We start from the raw sequence: 19,021 nt of genomic DNA, 5'->3' as shown, positions 1-19,021 counted from the left end.
CCTAAAGCCATTAAAGCAATGTTTCCGTTTAATATATGTGTAAGGATCAGCAAAATAGCCTGTGATTAACATGGGCGTCACCAGGATTTTTTTCTAGAGGGGGGCAAAACACGTCCCCCCCCCCCCCAAATCACTGTACTTTTCCAGCATATTCTCGATTTATCATTTTTCGAGGGTGAGCAGGGACATTTGGCCCCCAACTCATGAAATTAACAGCAATGTGACTTCGCGCCGCTTTTTCTTTCTTTTTTATTCCTTTTTTTTAAACATTTTTGTTGTGCTTTTCCGGGGGGCAAGCCCCCTTCCCCTTACCCCTCGCGATGCCCATGGCGATTAACATTAATGCAGTCGTCCTACAAGAGTGATTATGAATAGCAAACTACCTAGCCAACAAATACAAACAATTGGAAGTCATTCGTAACCCTTACTCCGTAGGCCTTTTTGTTAGGATGTAGCCTCAATCCTGCAAAATCCTCCGTTTAGCCTCATGGAAAAATTATTTCTTGAATATGGTCTGTGTAGGGGTGACCACTGCCTGAATTCTGCAAAATCCTTCAGCAGCGACTGTCAATATGTTGAGGCCTGGCCAGTGACATCCTGGAGCAGTACGGAGGATTTCAAGCATAATCCAGGCCTATATTTATGCCTGACTGAGCAAAAACATCACAAGGCCCTGCCCAAGACCTTGACAAAGTGCATCCTATGAAATCAGTAATGCACTTTTGCCATGTAACCTCAATGCTCCAAATTCCTCCACTTTGGCAAAGAGGATTTTGAAGGATTCAGGGCGGTTAGGGTGGTTAGGGTTAAAGATACTTAATTCGAAATTTACAAACTTTTGACAGTTGGGGAAAATGGCTTACTTTGCACCCTAAATTTATAGAATGGCGCATACTTCACAGCCTGCTGGATCCAACGCAACCCAACAACAACAAAATGTGATGCCTGCTGTGTCCAACAGACTCACATAACAGCAAAGTGTATGGTTTGCTGAATCCTACAGCACCCATAGATCGATACTAAATCAACAAAATCCCAAAGTCATCGCAAGCATTTAGACATTATTGAGTTCAGCAACATTGGGTTAGTTACCTAAAGTTACACGTACAGTACGTTCACGTGAATTACTAGGCAGTACTCATCAAATCTTACATTTCATCTTCTGTTCATCTTATTTTTCTGCTACCCAGCTTGCCAACGAAAGGAGGAAGAAACAAGAAGAACTCGAGTCCAAGAAAGATGGCCGACCCAAAACTGTCGGCGTGCTTCCTACTTCGGAAGAGAGACCGGCGACGTACAGAAAAGGTGTTGGGAAATACATCCCCTCAACTGTCACATCACCCCCTGAAGAAAAGAGGTACACGTGAATAGTTGTATTGTGCTCAATCGTTTAAAGAAAACCAAACAAAGAATGTATCATTGGATTAGGCCAAAAAAAAAAAAAGTCGGTCTCTGGTCAGCGCGCGCGTCGATTTTAATCATGCGCATCAATCTTTTTTTTTCCAAAATGTTCCGCGGTAGCTCCAACAGAGCCCTCTATTGCCGCACCTCCTCAATTTTTTTTACCAAAGAGCACCAAGGAATGGGAAATTGCACCAAGGCAAATGATCGAGAGCACCAAGGCAAATTATGGAGGGCAACAATGTACATGAGGACACCAAAAAAGCAAAATAGTACCCCACTTTGTCTGTACAATCCAAGCTTGAAGAAGAAAAAAAAAAAGCCGCGTCGCCGCGTCAATTCTGGAACTTTGGTCTGACCAGCGACCGAATATTTTTTTTTTGGCCTTAAAGGACTAAAATGTTTAGAAAGAAAGATTATAACACCTTGTGAAACCATTGTTATCTAACAAAAATGAAACATCGGATTATAGAGAAACAAAAATTGCATTTGAAAAAATATGACTGTTTTGCTTTTATTTGATCGGTTTTTTATACACAGGTGTGTCTTGACAAAAATAATAACATTTTTTATTTTTTTTTTATTTTATCATCCAGCACAACCAAGCGACCAGCTGAGACATCGGTCACATCAGACGCAAGTTCGTCCAAGAAGAAATCCAAGTCATCTTCCAAATTAACAGACTTCAGTGCCTGGTAGCGGATGGCTGATACTAGGACCTTGTCCATGTGTAACATACCTGTACAAAGTCTGGATGCTAGGATTAACCCTGAAAATACATTTGGGACGAAAGAACTTACAAATAGACTTGCCATTAAGGGGGGGGGGGGGTTGCGAGAGGGATGAAAGGGGGGGTGTCACCTCACCGTTGCTGTTCCTTTTTGTTGGCAAAATCATTATCCTATCCTCAAAATGGCGCTTCACAATTATTACCTCTGTTCATCAGGCCTTGAGACCAGTTTCTGCAGCAGCTCGAGATCAGCGCATTCTAGTCTCTACCTTCACAGGTACCCACTTATACCCCTGGGTGGAGAAAGGCAATTGTAGTAAAATGGCTTGCCCAAGAACACAAGCACCTTGTACCCGTCAGAGTTTGAGCCCATGTACCACAGCAGGCGAGTCGAACACCGTAACCACTTGACCACAGCGCTCTAGTGGTGGAGTGGTCTGTCCGCAATCTTGTTTTTGAGGCCCCCCCCCCCCCCCATTTATATTGGACTGGCAACACCCATGTCACCATTTGTTTTCCAAACTTGAATTTCCTTTTCATTTTCACTATTTATTTGTAGATTTTTTAAATATATTTTTTAAATTCTTTATTTTCATTTGGCTGGCGAATGGGGGGATGTCTTAATTATTTTTTTTTTGCATTGGAGACCAACTTTTTATCACTCTTAAAGTTCACTGCATTGAAACTGGTAATGAAATTTTAGAGAAAGACAAATGTAATTCCTTTGCAACAAAATAGAACATTCAGTGTGGGTTAATTTTAAGTAATTAACAAAGCAAATTGAAGTGAGTTTAAAACTGAAATTGTCTCGAAGGTTGAATAACTCAGTTTAGGAAACATGTTTCAATCCTACTAAAGATGATACATTTCCACTGTATAGACAGTGATTCATTTGAGGCAAAAACTCCTTAACTTTTGTCCTCAGAAAAATAATCATTTAAAAGACAAAAACATATTTTTCTACGTCTGAATATAAAAATGTGTAAATGCTTACTGGAAATCTGTCAATAAAATGTCGAGGGCTATGGAATGCCTTTGTGAGTTCGTTTTTAAAGATTTCATTTCCAAATTAAAAAAAATTCCAAATTCCAAATTGAAAGCAAGGGTTATTGTTTTTATTGTAAATATTTGCGATGTGTAAATACCAGTGTTGGAGCAAAGACTTTAACCCTTGGCCAAGTCCAAGGCCAAGGCTTTGACCCTCAAGGCCAAGGCTTTGACCCTCAAGGCCAAGTCCAAGGCCAAGGCTTTGACCCTCAAGGCCAAGCCCGAGGCCAAGGCTTTGACCCTCAAGGCCAAGGCTTTGACCCTCAAGGCCAAGTCCAAGGCCAAGGCTTTGACCCTCAAGGCCAAGCCCAAGGCCAAGGCTTTGACCCTCGAGGCCAAGTCCAAGGCCAAGGCTTTGACCCTCGAGCCTTAAGGATAAGGCCAAGGCTTAACCCTCAAGGCCAAGGCCCTGTTTTATAAAATGACCACTAATATCGAACTAGTTATAGTCACATGACACATCATTATGAATCACTTATTAAGAACAGCTGGTCTATAATTGCAATCAAAATGCTCACATACAATGTTTTATGACTGCATCGTATCTATTAAATTACAAGTTCAGGTCTTCATGAATATGGCTCAACTAAAACAACAAAATGATTTACTTCTATATTGACGCACAATTCTCCCGAGTGTAACAAAAGGGGGATACAAAAAACTGATTTGGAGAATTTTTATTTGCTGGGCCAACATGGTCAGAAATAGTAGCATTACCTAAAACAGATACATTAACATGCAAATCTCCTTGCATTTTGCTCTGTATAATATGTTTACACGGCATTGTAACATTTTATTGTGTGGAAATGGCAACATTGAAATTAATGTTTCTACTACTACTACTACTTATCAGGGAGACATATTCAACCAATCAGATTGATCATCAAATGTGCTACAATGGTAACAAAATGTGATGCTATAAATGTGAAAGTGTGCCCAACACACAAATCTATAGGGTATTTCCCTCCTCCATGTTAACACGATTAAAATGGTAACAGCAAAACTTTAAACAGATTTATCTGGAAAATGCAAAAATCTATGGGCCTTGAAGAGCCTTGACTCAAAATTGCAATGCACCGATCCCTCAAGGCCAAGGCTTTTGCTTTTAAGCCTCAAGGCCAAGGCCCTAAAGTCCAGCCTTAAGGCAGCCTTAAGGCCAAGGCCCAGCATCACTGGTAAATACAATATGTACGTGTGTAAAATGTGAATCAGCCGTTTGATTGACAAAGGATTGAGCATTTTCAAGTCATTCCTTTCCATTAAGAATTTCCTCTTTAATTATATGAAAAAAAAAAAAACGTGTGAAAAACCATCATTCTTGATTTCGAAGAGGTAACATAAAACAAGAAGTTGACAAAAATATACTGATGAGGTCGGTTACATTTGAACAATGGTGATATACAGCTTTTCATGGCTCATACATTAATTATTAACCAAATGAATTTACTTTTTGCACGGAACGGAAACCAAAAAGATCATTGTCATGAAACGTTGAAATTGTGCTCCCGCTCCCGTCATACGTAAACAAAAGGAAATATATACACGCAAAATATACAGAGCTAATTGATCCAGATTATTCGTAGATCTCTCCAAAGAATGAAATGATCAGAACTATCAAGTTGGGGAAAAAAAGAAATCGGCCGTTACGTGTGCCTTCTAAAAAAATTTGCACGTGTATTGCTCTGAAAAGCACCATAGATTGTCTGTTATTGCGCATAATTATCGATTTTGAACCCCCCCCCCCACTATTCGAGTTTACGGAGGCCATTTCAGCATGGATGTGTAGTGCCCTTTTCAAGAACACCCCCCCCCGTCAAAATGACCTTGCTACACCCCTGCATCTTTGTGGATTTCAGGCTACCAGAGGGGGCATGATTGCCGAAGCCGATTACATCCTCTTAAAGATCTTGACAGAGTGGCTGTCTGCGACAACGACGTCACCAGCGGGGGTAAATGCCATTTCAGAAGGATTGTACAACCCTTGAACAACTGTTGCGATGAATGCACCATTCGAGTCGTAATGTTGCACTTCACCGTCTCCGAACTCACCAGACTCAGAGTGAACGGCGACATAGATGCTCCCATCATCATCGCACAGGACACCAGTCGGTCTCCCTGGTTTCCCTTTCAATAATGGCATCACTTTGAACACCTCATTACCCTTAAAGTCAACGCACAGCAACCTCTTCTCTACGTAGTTTGTGAAAGTTAACTGCTCTTTGTTGCTCATTGCTATGTAATACCGAACCATGATGTTTGACGTGCTTGCAATCAACGATCCATCCAGGTTGTGGACACTGATGACTTTTCTCCCAAAGTCAGCCACTGCTACTCGTTGCTTGTCCACGGCTATACAACGGAGATCACTCTCTGATAGCCCCTCTGCATCGTCACCCGAAGGTGCAAACTCACGAACAAACTGTATCTCGTCATTGAAAACCTTCACTTTATCTTCGTCCGTGGCAAAAAGCAGATCATCACAGTTCACTGCCACGCTCCAAGGATCTTCCAATGCATGACATTCGGCTCCTTGGGCAATCGATGTTTTGAACTGCCCAGTGGAGGTAAACAACGATACCTGTTTCAAGACTGTGTCACATACTACGATGTCACCGTTGCTGAAACATGTGACGCCCCTTGCAAACTGAAATTCCCCGTCACCAGTGCCTTTCTTGCCGAAGTCTTCCTTCAACCGCCATTTCTCTTCAAGCAATATTTCCCCCAGATCCGAGTCACTGACGATATCTTGACATTTAACTCCGATGAACGCCATGTCCAGCTTTGCCGGTTCACACTTGAGCTCCTTCTGGAATTCCAAGTTGTGCATCACCTTCGGCTTGAGCTCCAAAAGCTCGAAATCATCGGCTTGTCTCATCAAGTCATTTACTGCCGTGACAATCTGATCTGCGCGTTCCACCTGGTCACAGTTGTGCATGAGCGCCTTTTCGTACTCTCTGTCTCTCTCCTGACCTATTTCGTCAAACTTTTCGGTGAAAAACTTTGCTTTGCTTCTGATTTTTGCAATTTCTGCCTCCGCTTTTAAAGAAATATCACAACGACCCTGAGCCAGTTTCCTTTGTAATCTATCTCGTGCATGTTTGATCGAGTCTGCGTTCGATTCAAACTGCTCTTTGATTTTCTTAAACTTTTGCAATATGCCGTTGACACTCTCACGGAATGATTCCATGGCGTCAGAGATTGTTGTGTACTTGTGATCTGATGACCGGTGCTCGGTTGCAGCACACATTGCGCAAATCAATTGATTACAGGTTTCACAGTGAAAACACAACGGCTGTTCAATGTGCTCCCGACATGTTGGTGTGACGGTCTTGGTCACATTCGTCGGTATACTCCTCGATTTGACAAGATCCTGCATTGGAACGATGCGATGGTGTTTGGTGTATTTAAGATGTTGGTGTGCCTCTTTGCATTTCTTGCAGATGTTCGCCTTGCAATCGAGGCATCTCGATATAGCCTCGAAACCTTCTTCACATTCTTCGCATCTTTGAGAAGGTCCAGATGCCTCGCCAAGCACCTGTTCGTGCTGGTTAAATTCATCAACGAGAGACCTTAAAACGAAAGAGTTAGAAAGACCCTTCAATCCTCCATCAGGAACTTGCGTCTCTCTCCTGCAGACTGGACATGTTATCTTCTCTGCCTCTGACTTCTGTTTGCTGATCATCTCTTCCAGACAGTTCAGGCAGAAGCTGTGCAGACAGTCAAGTATCTTGGGATCCTTGAATCGACAGCAACAGATCGGACATTCTAGATGCCCCTGGCTGATCTTGTCCAACACGGTTTGGGCTGCAGCTTCCGCCATTATCTGAAAATAGCTCCTAAAACACAACCAAACGTTTAAAACACGATTTATCAATTTATTCCGATTAAATAAAGTCATCAATCCAGGCCTATGATCCGTGGCGTCGCCACGGTTAAGGGAAAAACGTTTCAGTTAAAAATCTGTTAGAAACGGCAGTATTTGGCCTTGAAACTTTAACCCTAGGCCCCCTACTAACTTAACCTCGACGTTCGCCATTTTGTTGGTGTACGCGTCTTTACCACAGAAAACCAAAAGCTTGTTACCTTTGATAAATAGCTTATAATGTCACCTACCTTTAATAGTTCAAAACTTTAGAAACTTCACAATTCTCCTTGATAGTAATAACCTGTAATTCAGACGAAATTTGAGGGTTTTTCTACTACAATATACATGTATATCAAGCAACAACCATGACAACAGGAACTGCGAGCCACAATGTCAACCAACACAATGTCAATGCTCTCTGCGCAGTCGAAGTCATGAACTTCAGTAAAATACGTCAGAACATTCACTGTACGATTCACGTATGCAGCAAGGTAGTACATGTATTGCTCGCAAACGGAAAAACCAAAACTATTTTTAGAGCACCATTGCAATGGCCGAGAGAGTCATGCAGAACACAAATACAATCGAGTGGAAGCCGGTTCAAAGTTGAATTTTGGATGTAGGCCTACAACGACTGTAGTAAAACATGGCCAACTGATGGATTTACTGATGTCACTCATTATACTAGTTAATACACGATGCACCACGTTTGGTTAGGTGGATCATTGAATAAAATATCGGTTGCTGAATTAATAAAGTATCTGGAGACATGCAATTCCAGTGGATATCCATTCTAAACCAATCGAATAGACTTGTGTACGCTCTGGGATCAGCTTTACTAGGCTCGCTTATCTTTTAAAGCTCTGGCAGGAACTTCTAAATGTCGCTAGGTGGTCGGTCGGCCGGCCGTCGGTCGGTCGGTCGGTCTGTGTGTCTGTGTCTGTCCCCAAAAATAATTGACTAAAAATAATTGACTATTGACCAATGCCATGCCGGTGGTAAACAGTTGTTGCACCTGAAAACTAAATTAATAGGGCCTCCGTACGTCCCCCCTGACTTCACCTAAAAGTCAATGTAGAGAAATCAGTACAGTGTTTGCAACAATGGAATAACATCCAGATCATTCATAAAAATGGCGTTCTTTTTCTCATTCTGTTATAATACACATGTGACTTTCAATTTGCATGACGGTTGTCTGAACATTGTGATTTAAAGCAATTAACATAGAATCCTATAACATTGAACAGATTTTGCGATGTACATGTATCAACAAATATTGTAACCTATGCTTGTAATAATTTGTAAGTTTCGTGATCAAATGAAATAAGTTTTAGTCGGTAGAATGAAGGGCCAAAGGCAGAGCAAGTGAAAAAACATTAGGCTAAAGTACAAAGCTTGATACACCATATTTACATACATTAATATTACCGTGCCTTCTTTTTCAATGTGCATGTTCACATTCGATCGAAACTTTCAATTTCAATTTCCTACAGCCATTTAAAACATCCCAATGTTTCCGTTTAATATATGTATAAGGATCAGCAAAATAGCCTGTGATTAACATGGGCGTCACCAGGATTTTTTTCTAGAGGGGGGCAAATTAACACGTCCCCCCCCCCCCCCAAATCACTGTACTTTTCCAGCATATTCTCGATTTATCATTTTTCGAGGGTGAGCAGGGACATTTGGCCCCCAACTCATGAAATTAACAGCAATGTGACTTCGCGCCGCTTTTTTCTTTCTTGTTTATCCTTTTTTTTTTTTACATTTTTGTTGTGCTTTTCCGGGGGGCAAGCCCCCTTCCCCTTACCCCTTGCGATGCCCATGGCGATTAACATTAAACATTATATTACTGAGGAAATCTAAAACTTGTTACTGTATTTTTGTTCTAAACATTAGACCTATCTAACATATGTACGTTTGTTTTGTGACGTCACAGTGACGTCGCAGTCCGAAAATCGGAAGGTGGGGGACTGTTTGTATGTACGTCACATTGTCACATTTTGCTAGGGCAATTTTTTTAATGGATTTTTTTAAGATTAGTTTACCTAACTTTCAATTCAATATGGCCGACTCGTGAATAGGCCTAAGGCTCATGGGGAGAACCAGTTGCTTTTTGATTGGCTCGCAACTACAAATGTACAATGAATGCGCCTGATTAAAGTTCAAAGTTCAAACAGCAACCCCGCTGTTGGCGTAAAACTACAGAAGCTCCAAACGGATGATATGCAGAAAACAATAACTCGTTCTATGAAATCTTCCCTCCTGTGTATGAAATCGATATGTTTTTATAATGGTTAAAGTGTTTTCGTCAAGTACATGAGAAATAATAACGTTTATAAACCTATTTTTAACCGGTTTAAACCTGTCTGCCTTATTTTGGTTTAGAAAATGTTGCTGTTTCTGCAGTACTTCGATATTCACTAGGACCAAACTTCATTTAAATCAAATCGGAAAGAAATAGCAGATTTGAAAAATGATGATCAGTCAATTTACTGATCGTTGAAGATAAAGAATTTTATTGACGAAATAATGTTTCGTGATCGAAAGGTTGTGCATGGTCTTTACTGTTTTCTCAAAAATGTATAATATCTACTGAACTGGTTAGGTTTTGAACATTCTTTTGATTTTGAGGGGTGTTATTATTGAAAGCGAACAAAATGCACGGAATGCAAATGATACAATATGCCATGCATTTTAATACACTACAATTGGAGGGACGAATGTTGGTGATTATCGCCAATTAATTCTGGCTACGGACGCAATCGCGGTTCGTTCTTAATTAGGAGTGCATAGTACAACACGATCAGCATTTGGTTGTTTTGTAAGAGCATCTGAGCACTCGTGTCGAGAGTTATTACAGCGGCGTTAGGATAAGACAGACGAGCTTTTACCCAATTAACCAGGCGCTGCTGATTGATGTGACTGATACGAACTAGCGGAGCCGCGATGTATATAAACCTTTGTGAATGACCTTTTTTTAATACAGGGGGCCTAAGTGAATCGGTCTTAAGTGCATGCCTGCCAAAAACCAGGAGATTTGTTTTTGTTTTAGGAGCTAACGGACCCGACAATTCTGTCAACAACTCTGACGTATTAAATTAGCGGTTTCTAAATGCAATTATGCGCAGGTGTATTTTCTTAAATGTTGTACTATTCCCGCCCCTTCCTCTTTTCCTTCGTGACAGCCATTATTTTGTCAATCAATTTATTCGTAAAATTATTCACACGCCTTCCGCAACCCGAAGGCTGAATTGTGGGCAGATCTGCATAAAAGAAAAACATTTTAAAACTTGTTTATCAAATTTAAAAGACAGTGATTACAGTATTTGAATAAAAGTGTACAATATTTCGTAAATCGGACCAAAATGAAAACAACGGTAGTGGAATTCATCGAAAATGTTTGCGCTATACAGTATGTCCCCCAAGTGTCCGTCTGGACTTTATTGAAGTAACTTTAAAACCATGAAGTCAATTTTGAAATATTTTACTATGCAGATACTCCTTATCATTGGCCTAAATCCCAATGAGTTTCATTTAATTTCAATCACGCATCACTGCACAGTGGTCAATTAATCACAACAACATTTGTGGACACTGTGTCCAAGGTAATTGCCTTAAAGAAAATCAGGGATGTGTTTATGTAAACGTGTAAAATCCACCAGACTGCATAATGCAAGCTTATTTTTATTGGTGGGGGGAAGAATATCTTGAAAAGGGCACTCGCACATCCGGACCCTTGGCCTCCCGTCCGTAAAATAAAAAATAAAAAAATTGGGGATAAACACTTTCGAAAAAAGAACACTTGAATGGAAACGGGCAGTCTTTACAAAATATAATGGGGGGGGGGGGGGGTAAATACCCCCTTCCCCCACTGGCTACGCCACTGCGCTGGAACTACCGGTACTTTATACGCGTGAACCCGGGATGGCTGTATGCATGGTGGACAATGCCAAGGTCATTGTTAGGAGCAACAAAGGTCATAGAGTAAGTGTTTGTTTAATGATATCGCAAAATTCTGCGGACACCTCTGAACCTATATTGTCAATAATAAACAGAGGGTGATATGTACTAAGTTGATACCGTGAGAGAGTGCATTTCTCATGAATCAGTTAAACTGGAAGCATCATCGAATAAACCAGGGTTTTAAAAAGACAACAAATATTCTGCAAAACCATGGCACCGATTGATATGAGCGGCACCTGGAAAAACGTCAAGAACGAGAATTTGGAGAACTTCTTCAAGGCGCTGAATCTGGACATTGGGGTGCGCACGATGGCGATGGCACAGAAACCAGTCATTGAGATCAATCAGGACGGGGAGGTCTTCAGAATCCTCACCGAGGGTATCAAGACGGTCGAGTCCAACTTCACCGTGGGGCAGGAGTATACTGACATAAATCCGCTGGATGATAATGAGCCGAGTACGTATCTGGCGGTGTGGGACGGAGACAAGCTACGCACGGAGAACAAGAGCCACCCACATGCAATCCATTTTGACCGTGAGTTGGTCGACGGTCAGCTGGTCCAGACACTGACCTCAGGAACCGGAGACAAGGCCGTGGTCTGCAAGAGGATCTTTGACAAGGAGTAGACGTTGGAGGCAGACACGACTTACGGGCGTCAACGATGCGGTACAAACATCTTTGACTTAAAACTGGTTATAACCATCAATTGACATGCATGCCAATATTAAATGTTTCACCTCATGCATTGGAACAAAATGGGGCCAAAAATTCCTAATCATAGTACAAAACTCTGGGATCTGCAAGGATATTCGTTTTGTGCAAGGGCGGATCCAGAACACAATTTTTTTTTTTTGGGGGGGGGGGGGTTTTGAGGAAAAGATGGTGGTGTACTCATTGCCTGCCTTTTTTGCGATGTCACATAAAAAAAAAAAAATTGGTTTCGTTTTTTTTGGGGGGGGGCCATGGCCCCTTTGGCCCCCCCCCCCTGGATCCGCCCTTGGTTTTGTGTAGGTTTATGCCACTAGCAGGAGACCCACTATCAGCTGAATATAAACAACATTTTGATTAAAACAAATCGAATGTAACATTTTCAATTCAATGTCAATCTCCACATGAGACGAATTTCCCGAAACTGGGACGTATCGGAATGCTCACATTTGGGTCATTCTATAAATTTGGGGTCCAAAGTGTGACATTTTTCCCGTCCCTGTTACCTTGGTACTTTGTAATTTGCCATTCAAGCATCATTAAAAGTGACTTCAAATGATTGTTTATTTGTTGGGTAGGTAGTTGGCTATTCATAATCACTCTTGGAGGATGACTGCATTAAGGAGTGCATCAGAATTATACAATCATAGATGTCAGATGTAACAGGGACGGGAAAAAAAGTGGACCCCAAATTTATAGAATGACCCATTTGCGAATTACACTGGATAAAAAGAAATGAAGTCCATTGCGGTGTAAATTCGAAATCGGAATTAACAATGGAGCCAAATAAACGGCGTTCTGGAACTTGTCTGAGTATATACTGAGTTTGAATTTGTATTCCACTATTTTGCAGCCAGTCCCGTAACAAACGCGGTAAACTTGCCCCGGCGGTGGAGTACTAGGGTTCCATCAACCACATTCGAATATATTCCTGTCTCGGCAATATTGGCAACGCTACCCAGGAAATTCCGAGCATACCTCAGGCACATGCCGTTAGCTTGAATATAGCGCCCGTCAGCTGAGGTTATGCTCAGAAATCCGTTGTAACGCAGCCAGTATTCAATGTTAGGTTTTGCACTTCACCGACGTATAAACACTGTGTACTCCGAGTGTCAGCCCGCCCCCGAGTGAAAGGAGAAAAACAATCTCTCGGTGGGACTCGAACCCACGATCTTCTGCTTTCTAGTGCAGACGTACTTACCACCATTTTTCTCACTTTCACTCGGGTGGGGGGGGGGGGGGGCTAAGCCTAACACACTGAGTATACAGTGTTTATATATGCCAATAGGGCAATACCATATTGAAGTTACATCATCAGGACGTAAATTTCATCTTATTAATAGCTTCCAGTATTACTGGTGAATATAGCGGTGCCGGGATGGAAACAAAAAAACCTTGATGGTTTTCTTGTTTTCTTTGAAGAGCAACGATCGCTGCCGAAAACCCCTCCAGGTAGATATCTGGCGGACCCGATATTTTCGGTCAACGATTCTGATGTATTTTAGCGGTTTCCAAATGCTATTTACGCACGTGTGTTTTCCAAAAAAAACCTGAAATATTCCATACCACCACCTTTTCCTCCTCAAGACAGCCAAATCTTGAACTGGATTAGTACGTAAGTCGGTAGCAGCACCGTTGCTAGCTCCTGGCATGGGGGTGGGGCCTCTCCCTGATCGCAGACTTGGCGGGGGGGGGGGGGGGGGGTCTTCCAATCTTAAAGTGGAACTTTTTATGTGCGAGCGTGGAGCGCGAACTAGGCCTTCCGTATGTACGTTGTGGGGTCCGGGCCCGCTCAAGGGTACGGCATAAGTTTGGATTTTAGATGCTCTGCGGTGCAATCTGAGGCATTTCCTGATGGCCACTTTCCTCTGACTCTTTGAATTCAATTTGCTCGTGTTTACAGCTTGACGGCGAGATTTTCAGGGGGGGGGGGTCATCAGTTGGGTTTTTTTTTGGGGGGGGGGGGGTTTTTTTCAAAAAAATTAAAAAGATTTTTCGTTGGGTGGGGGTGGGTCAACAACATTTTCTTTAGGGGAGGGGCCAATTTTGTGTATGTATTTTTTACGACCCCCCCCCCCCCAGCCGGGCCTTGAAGGGGGGCACAGTAGCAGTAAGGGGCACACCACAAGAAAAAAAAACATACACAAGTACACGTGTAGCGGTATTATGATTAATATTTCGCCCTGTCCAAAAGGCATAGTCTCCGGTAAAGAAAGAAACTAGGCAAGGGGTTCTCCAGTCAGCTCAACTCTTTTAACTTGGAGGAAACTGCTCCTCTTTTTATCCCATCAACCATCGACAGTCGACGAAAACACAGCTCACTCTCTCAAATCTTCTGCTTAGCATTTTCCATACCCGTACCCCCCCCCCCCCCCCCCCCCCAATGAATACATTTGTGACAACTTGTCAGCGCGTCTTGCTCTTTGACCCATGACCCCTGCTAGTGGGCCCTAGGTGCACGGCCTATTATTAGCGCACGGGAATTAACAAAAGTTTAGCACAACATGCACGCCAAATAATCATTTCCCCACACACGCATACACATGCAATTTCGGTGCTTATGTGGGTTTTTGTTAACGGGGTTGCTTGCCCCCCCCCCCCCCCCCCCCCCCCTGTTTGGTAGAACGCCCACAACCCGGAGGCCGCAGGCTAAAATCCCGCTCCAGTCAATTTATTGGTTCCAATTTAAAATTACTTCAATAATTGCTGTGAAAACAACTGTATTCTGCATCATGTTCTATCTCTGTTTTATGAGCATGCATTCAGTTTCGATTTGTTCTGTTTGATCAAGCGACCTTTTGGACCCAAAGGCTGAATTGTGAGGTTTATATAATCATCCATTTTACAATTTGTTTATCAATGCTCACACACAGTGATAATAATGATATAAAAAATAATGGCTAAAACACTTCATATAAAGTACATTAAGAAAAAACGAAACACAAAGTCGACTCCGATTGGCTGACGCACAGGTTGCATAAGGACAGAAGACTGGAACCGTACATGTCATTTATACGGATGGCCCTGGATATGTAAATGAAAAGTAGGACAAAGCGAAGGTCACTCTTAGGAATGACAAAGGTTGCAGTTTCGTGTTTGTTTAATGATATCGCAGTGAGTTCGGCACACACCTCTGAATCTACAATGAAATCAACCATGAACGCAGAGGAATTGGTATTATAATTGAGTCGATATACCGCGAGAGACTGCACCTCATGAATCAGCTGTGTTGAAAGCATCACCGAATAAACTGGTATATGTCCTGCAAAGCCATGGCACCGATTGATCTGAGCGGCGACTGGAAAAACGTCAAGAACGAGAATCTGGGCAGCTACTTCCATGAAGCGATGAATCTCAACTTCATGGCGAGTATTTTCCTGGCGTCACAAAGTATGGACCTGGAGATCAGTCAGGACGGAGACGTCTTCAAAATCCTCGTTCAGGGTCTCGAGACGTTCAAGTCCAACATCACCGTGGGGCAGGAGTATACTGTCAAGAACCCGCTGACCGAAGAGAGGGATACGTGCCTTGCAGTGTGGGATGGAGACAAACTACGCATCGACAGCAAGAGTCCAAGTGCAGGTTCAGGTTGTGTTGTCTATGAGTTGATCGACGGACAGCTGGTCCTGACACAGACTCATGGAACCGGAGACAACGCTGTTGTCTGCAAGAGGATCTATGACAAGAAGTAGGTGTTGGAGACAGACGTCTTTTGGGCGTCAACGATGCGGTGCAAACATCTTAGACCTAAAACTTGTTATAATCAATGGACGTGCCAATAGGCCTATATATCAAACATTAAATGTTTAACCTCATTCGAACATAAATGGGGCAAAGAAGTCATAATGATATAGTATAAAACTATGGGATCTGCTAGAGGGCGTATGGGATCTCGTAAGTTTATGATATGCATGCAGTAGGTATTAGCCGATCAACACAATTTTGAAAAAAAAAAGTAATTCGCTTTTTCAATTCAGCGCCAATCTCCTCGAGACGAATTTCCCGATACTATGACGAATCGGAATGCTCACATTTGCGAATTACACTGGACCAAATACGAAATCTAGAAAGGTGTAAATTCGACATCGGAATCTACAATGGAGCCAAGTAAACGGCTTTCTTGAGCTTGTCTTAGTACTATGTTTGAAGTTTTATTCCCGTAACAAACGTGGTGAAGTTGCCGTTGCGATGGAGGTCTATTAAATCCTGTCCTGGCTAATATTGGCAGCCGCTCCGGAGGCGCAGCCGCGGGGGCATGAATTAGTGGGCTGCATGGGCGTCGCCAGGGTTTTTCTAGGGAAGGGGATAGCACATTCCCCCATACCCTGTAATTTCTCTAGCATATTCTCAATTTAACATTATTCGAAAGTGGGCGGGGGGATTTGCCCACCCACCCCCCATTGACACTCGTGCAAACGCAATCACGTTTGTTTATGGTGTAAATCAAGGATTTGCTATTGTTCCTCTTCCCTTTTCCTTTGTTTATACTCTTTGCAACAGCTCTCATTGGTTTTGTACACGTTTTCTAATCGAGGTCGTCCTCGATTTGGTTCCTGTCCTCAATTCATCGATGATGAATCCTCGATTTACACCATAAACAAACGCGCCCATTTGTTGCAATGTGTATCAAATGAATAGCAAATATGACTTCACACTTTTTGTCTTCCTCGTGACGCTCATGGTGGGCTGCCAATATTACTGGTAATCATGAATATGCAAAGCTGTATGAAAGCATCCTTCAGGCCTATTAAAGATTATGTTAAGAGAGCAACGGTCTAAAGTGCGTGCTTCCCAAAAACCCTATATACTTAGTTTCCAAATGCAATTACCTAGATGTATTTTCTCGTACAAACTGAAAATATTCTACAACCACCTTTGTTTCCAATGACAACCAATATTGTTGGGTCGCAGCCCCTTTGCTTGGTCCGGGCAACGGTGGCTGGGGGAGCACAGTACCTGCTAGGGAATACACCACAAGAAAAAAAGACAACAGCATATTTTGATGCTGATGGCTTTTACCGAGGGGGTGGGGGACTCCCCCCCCCCCCCCCCACAAGCGATTGGCCTGGTTGGTAGAGCACCGGAACGCAAGTAGTCCAGAGGTCGCATGCTCAAACCCGCATGTCAATTTGTTTGTTCAACTTTAAAATTAATAAAATAGTTGCTTTGAAAAAATGTTGTTAATTGCAAGATGATATAAGACGTTTAGCTTGTGAAAATCGATAGATGTGCTTCAATTTGTTCGTTTATTCACACTCCCTTCGCAACCCAAATAGTATTCATTTAAAAAAAAATTTATCAATATCCCAAATCAATGATTAATATTTAAATAAAAAGGAAAAACGTGCAGCAAATAAGGGCTAAAACACTTCACATAAAAGTACGTTTAAAAAAAGGAATACTCAAAAAAGAGAACACTCAAAAAAAAAAAGCGAAGTCATACACCACCATGTCTGCGCCATACACCATATTAGAGAACAAACAAACATTTATTTCATTATCCATTTTCTTATATTTTACCACGTCAACAATATTTTTGTAGTGTAAAGGTCACGTGACCAGAAGACTGGAACTAATTACGCGTGACCCTGGATATACATGTAGGTGAGAGAAGGACAAAGCGAAGGTCGCTGTAAGGAACGATAAAGGTTTAATACGGGGTTAGTGTTTGTATAGTGATATTGCAGAATCATGCACACGCCTATGAATCCATTGTCAGCATAAACACAGAGGGTGGGTATTATTGAGTGGATACCGTGTGACAGTGCAGTTCTCGCGAAGCAGCTCTGCTGAATTGAAAGCATCGCCGATAACTTGGGACTGAGACAAATATCCTGTAAAATCATGGCACCGATTAATCTGGACGGCATCTGGAAAAACGTCAAGAACGAGAATCTGGACAACTTCCTCAAGGCACTGAATCTCAACTTCGCGGTGCGAAAAATGGCGGCGTCACAAAGTCCGGTCTTGGAGATCAGTCAGAAGGGAGACGTCTTCAAAATCATCACCAAGGGCCTCAAGACGTTCGAGACCAACTTCACCGTAGGGCAGGAGTATACTGACAGGAACCCGCTAAACGACAAAGAGCCGAGTACGTACCTGCCGATGTGGGACGGAGACAAGCTACGCACGGAGAACAAGAGCCATCCAGATGCGATTCACTTTGTCCGTGAGTTGATCGACGGTCAAATGGTCCAAACACAGACCGTTGGAACAGGAGACAAAGCTGTGGTCTGCAAGAGGATCTTTGCCAAGAAGTAGACGTTGGATGCATGAAGACACAACATGAACAGACGGTATCAATGATGCGGTACAAACATCTCACTTAGAACTAGAGCCATCGGTGGACATGCCAGTAACTTTTTACTGATCATTGGAACAAACACATACTGAAATTTGTATCCTTGTGGAGACATTTCTTTGTTCTCATGTACCAAAGTTTTCGTGTTTGAAAGTACAGTTTCAAAATGCTCTTATTTTAACCAGAATTAATTTCCTTGGCTGAAATTCGGACTTAATATCCCTTTTCTAAAACTCTACTATTTGCGACGGATCAACATACCTTGGAAATTCTAGTTTTTGAGTAAAATCCATATGTCTATTTTGTGAAAACCTTGTGGAGACGTATTCATCTATAGAAATTACCCTGTGGAGACGTATACCATCTTTTGTTCCCTATTGTTTGCATGATGTCTCCAGAGGGCACGGTGTATCAGATCTCTTTTTGTATAGGGGTTTATGCCAATATCTGTTTACACCATTTGACAACGGACCTCATATGATTATATTATGTACACTTTGATTCACTTCATATCACGCCTGGTAATTAATGGAGACCTACTTGACTTGTCCAAAATCAGTCAAACGTTGCGGTGCGTAAAATGGCGATATCACAAACTCCGGTCCTGGAGATCGGTATCATCACCAAGGGTCTCAAGACGTTCGAGATCAACTTCTGGTAATTAATGAAGACCTACTTGACTTGTTCAAAATCAGTCACACGTACTGGTAATTACTACTTAAACTTAAAACAAAATAAACACTTATACATTTCCAAATCCAGCCCATGCAAACATACCGTCGACCCAACTGGCAGTTGGTATTTGCAATGTTTGTGTCTTGAACCGAAGATGATATTAAAGCCTTTGATGTTTCATAATTATACTCAACATTCGATCCATGTCCAGCATTCATACATATGTCTCAATCAAGTCTCACATTTAGTTGTACTTTTATGATCTTTTATTTACATTAAACATTTGATATTTAATCAAAACGCGACATTGCGTTTAAATTTGCATAG

At 42.0% G+C, this 19,021-nt stretch overlaps 5 protein-coding genes across 5 annotated transcripts in view; 4 read left to right on the top strand and 1 right to left on the bottom strand.

Annotated features, from left to right (window-relative positions):
- LOC119730310 (RING-type E3 ubiquitin-protein ligase PPIL2-like) overlaps positions 1-3,230 on the top strand; it is a 28,311-nt gene extending 25,081 nt beyond the window's left edge. Inside the window, exon 18 of the mRNA XM_038203138.1 lies at positions 1,998-3,230. Coding sequence (XP_038059066.1) covers positions 1,998-2,100 — 103 coding nt within the window. The 3' untranslated portion in view covers positions 2,101-3,230. The remainder of the gene's footprint in view (positions 1-1,997) is intronic.
- A 1,775-nt stretch (positions 3,231-5,005) lies between these two features.
- Positions 5,006-7,010, bottom strand: LOC119730844 (E3 ubiquitin-protein ligase TRIM56-like). Its single transcript, XM_038203894.1, has one exon. It carries the CDS (start codon positions 6,996-6,998, stop codon positions 5,067-5,069), a length of 1,932 nt encoding a protein of 643 aa, XP_038059822.1. The 5' UTR covers positions 6,999-7,010; the 3' UTR covers positions 5,006-5,066.
- Positions 7,011-11,160: 4,150 nt separating this feature from the next.
- On the top strand, positions 11,161-11,808 carry LOC119730224 (retinol-binding protein 1-like). Its single transcript, XM_038203019.1, has one exon. It carries the CDS (start codon positions 11,220-11,222, stop codon positions 11,634-11,636), a length of 417 nt encoding a protein of 138 aa, XP_038058947.1. The 5' UTR covers positions 11,161-11,219; the 3' UTR covers positions 11,637-11,808.
- A 3,042-nt stretch (positions 11,809-14,850) lies between these two features.
- Positions 14,851-15,964, top strand: LOC119730780 (fatty acid-binding protein, heart-like). The gene has a single exon (XM_038203808.1). The coding sequence runs from the start codon at positions 14,976-14,978 to the stop codon at positions 15,408-15,410; it is 435 nt and encodes a 144-aa protein (XP_038059736.1). The 5' UTR covers positions 14,851-14,975; the 3' UTR covers positions 15,411-15,964.
- Positions 15,965-17,373: 1,409 nt separating this feature from the next.
- On the top strand, positions 17,374-18,891 carry LOC119730779 (fatty acid-binding protein, brain-like). The gene has a single exon (XM_038203807.1). The coding sequence runs from the start codon at positions 17,563-17,565 to the stop codon at positions 17,977-17,979; it is 417 nt and encodes a 138-aa protein (XP_038059735.1). The 5' UTR covers positions 17,374-17,562; the 3' UTR covers positions 17,980-18,891.
- Positions 18,892-19,021: the final 130 nt, after the last annotated feature.

This window comes from Patiria miniata, unplaced genomic scaffold, assembly GCF_015706575.1.
Source record: "Patiria miniata isolate m_02_andy unplaced genomic scaffold, ASM1570657v1 HiC_scaffold_22, whole genome shotgun sequence".
Lineage (NCBI taxonomy): Eukaryota > Metazoa > Echinodermata > Asteroidea > Valvatida > Asterinidae > Patiria > Patiria miniata.
This window is presented reverse-complemented; position numbering and strand designations above follow the sequence as displayed.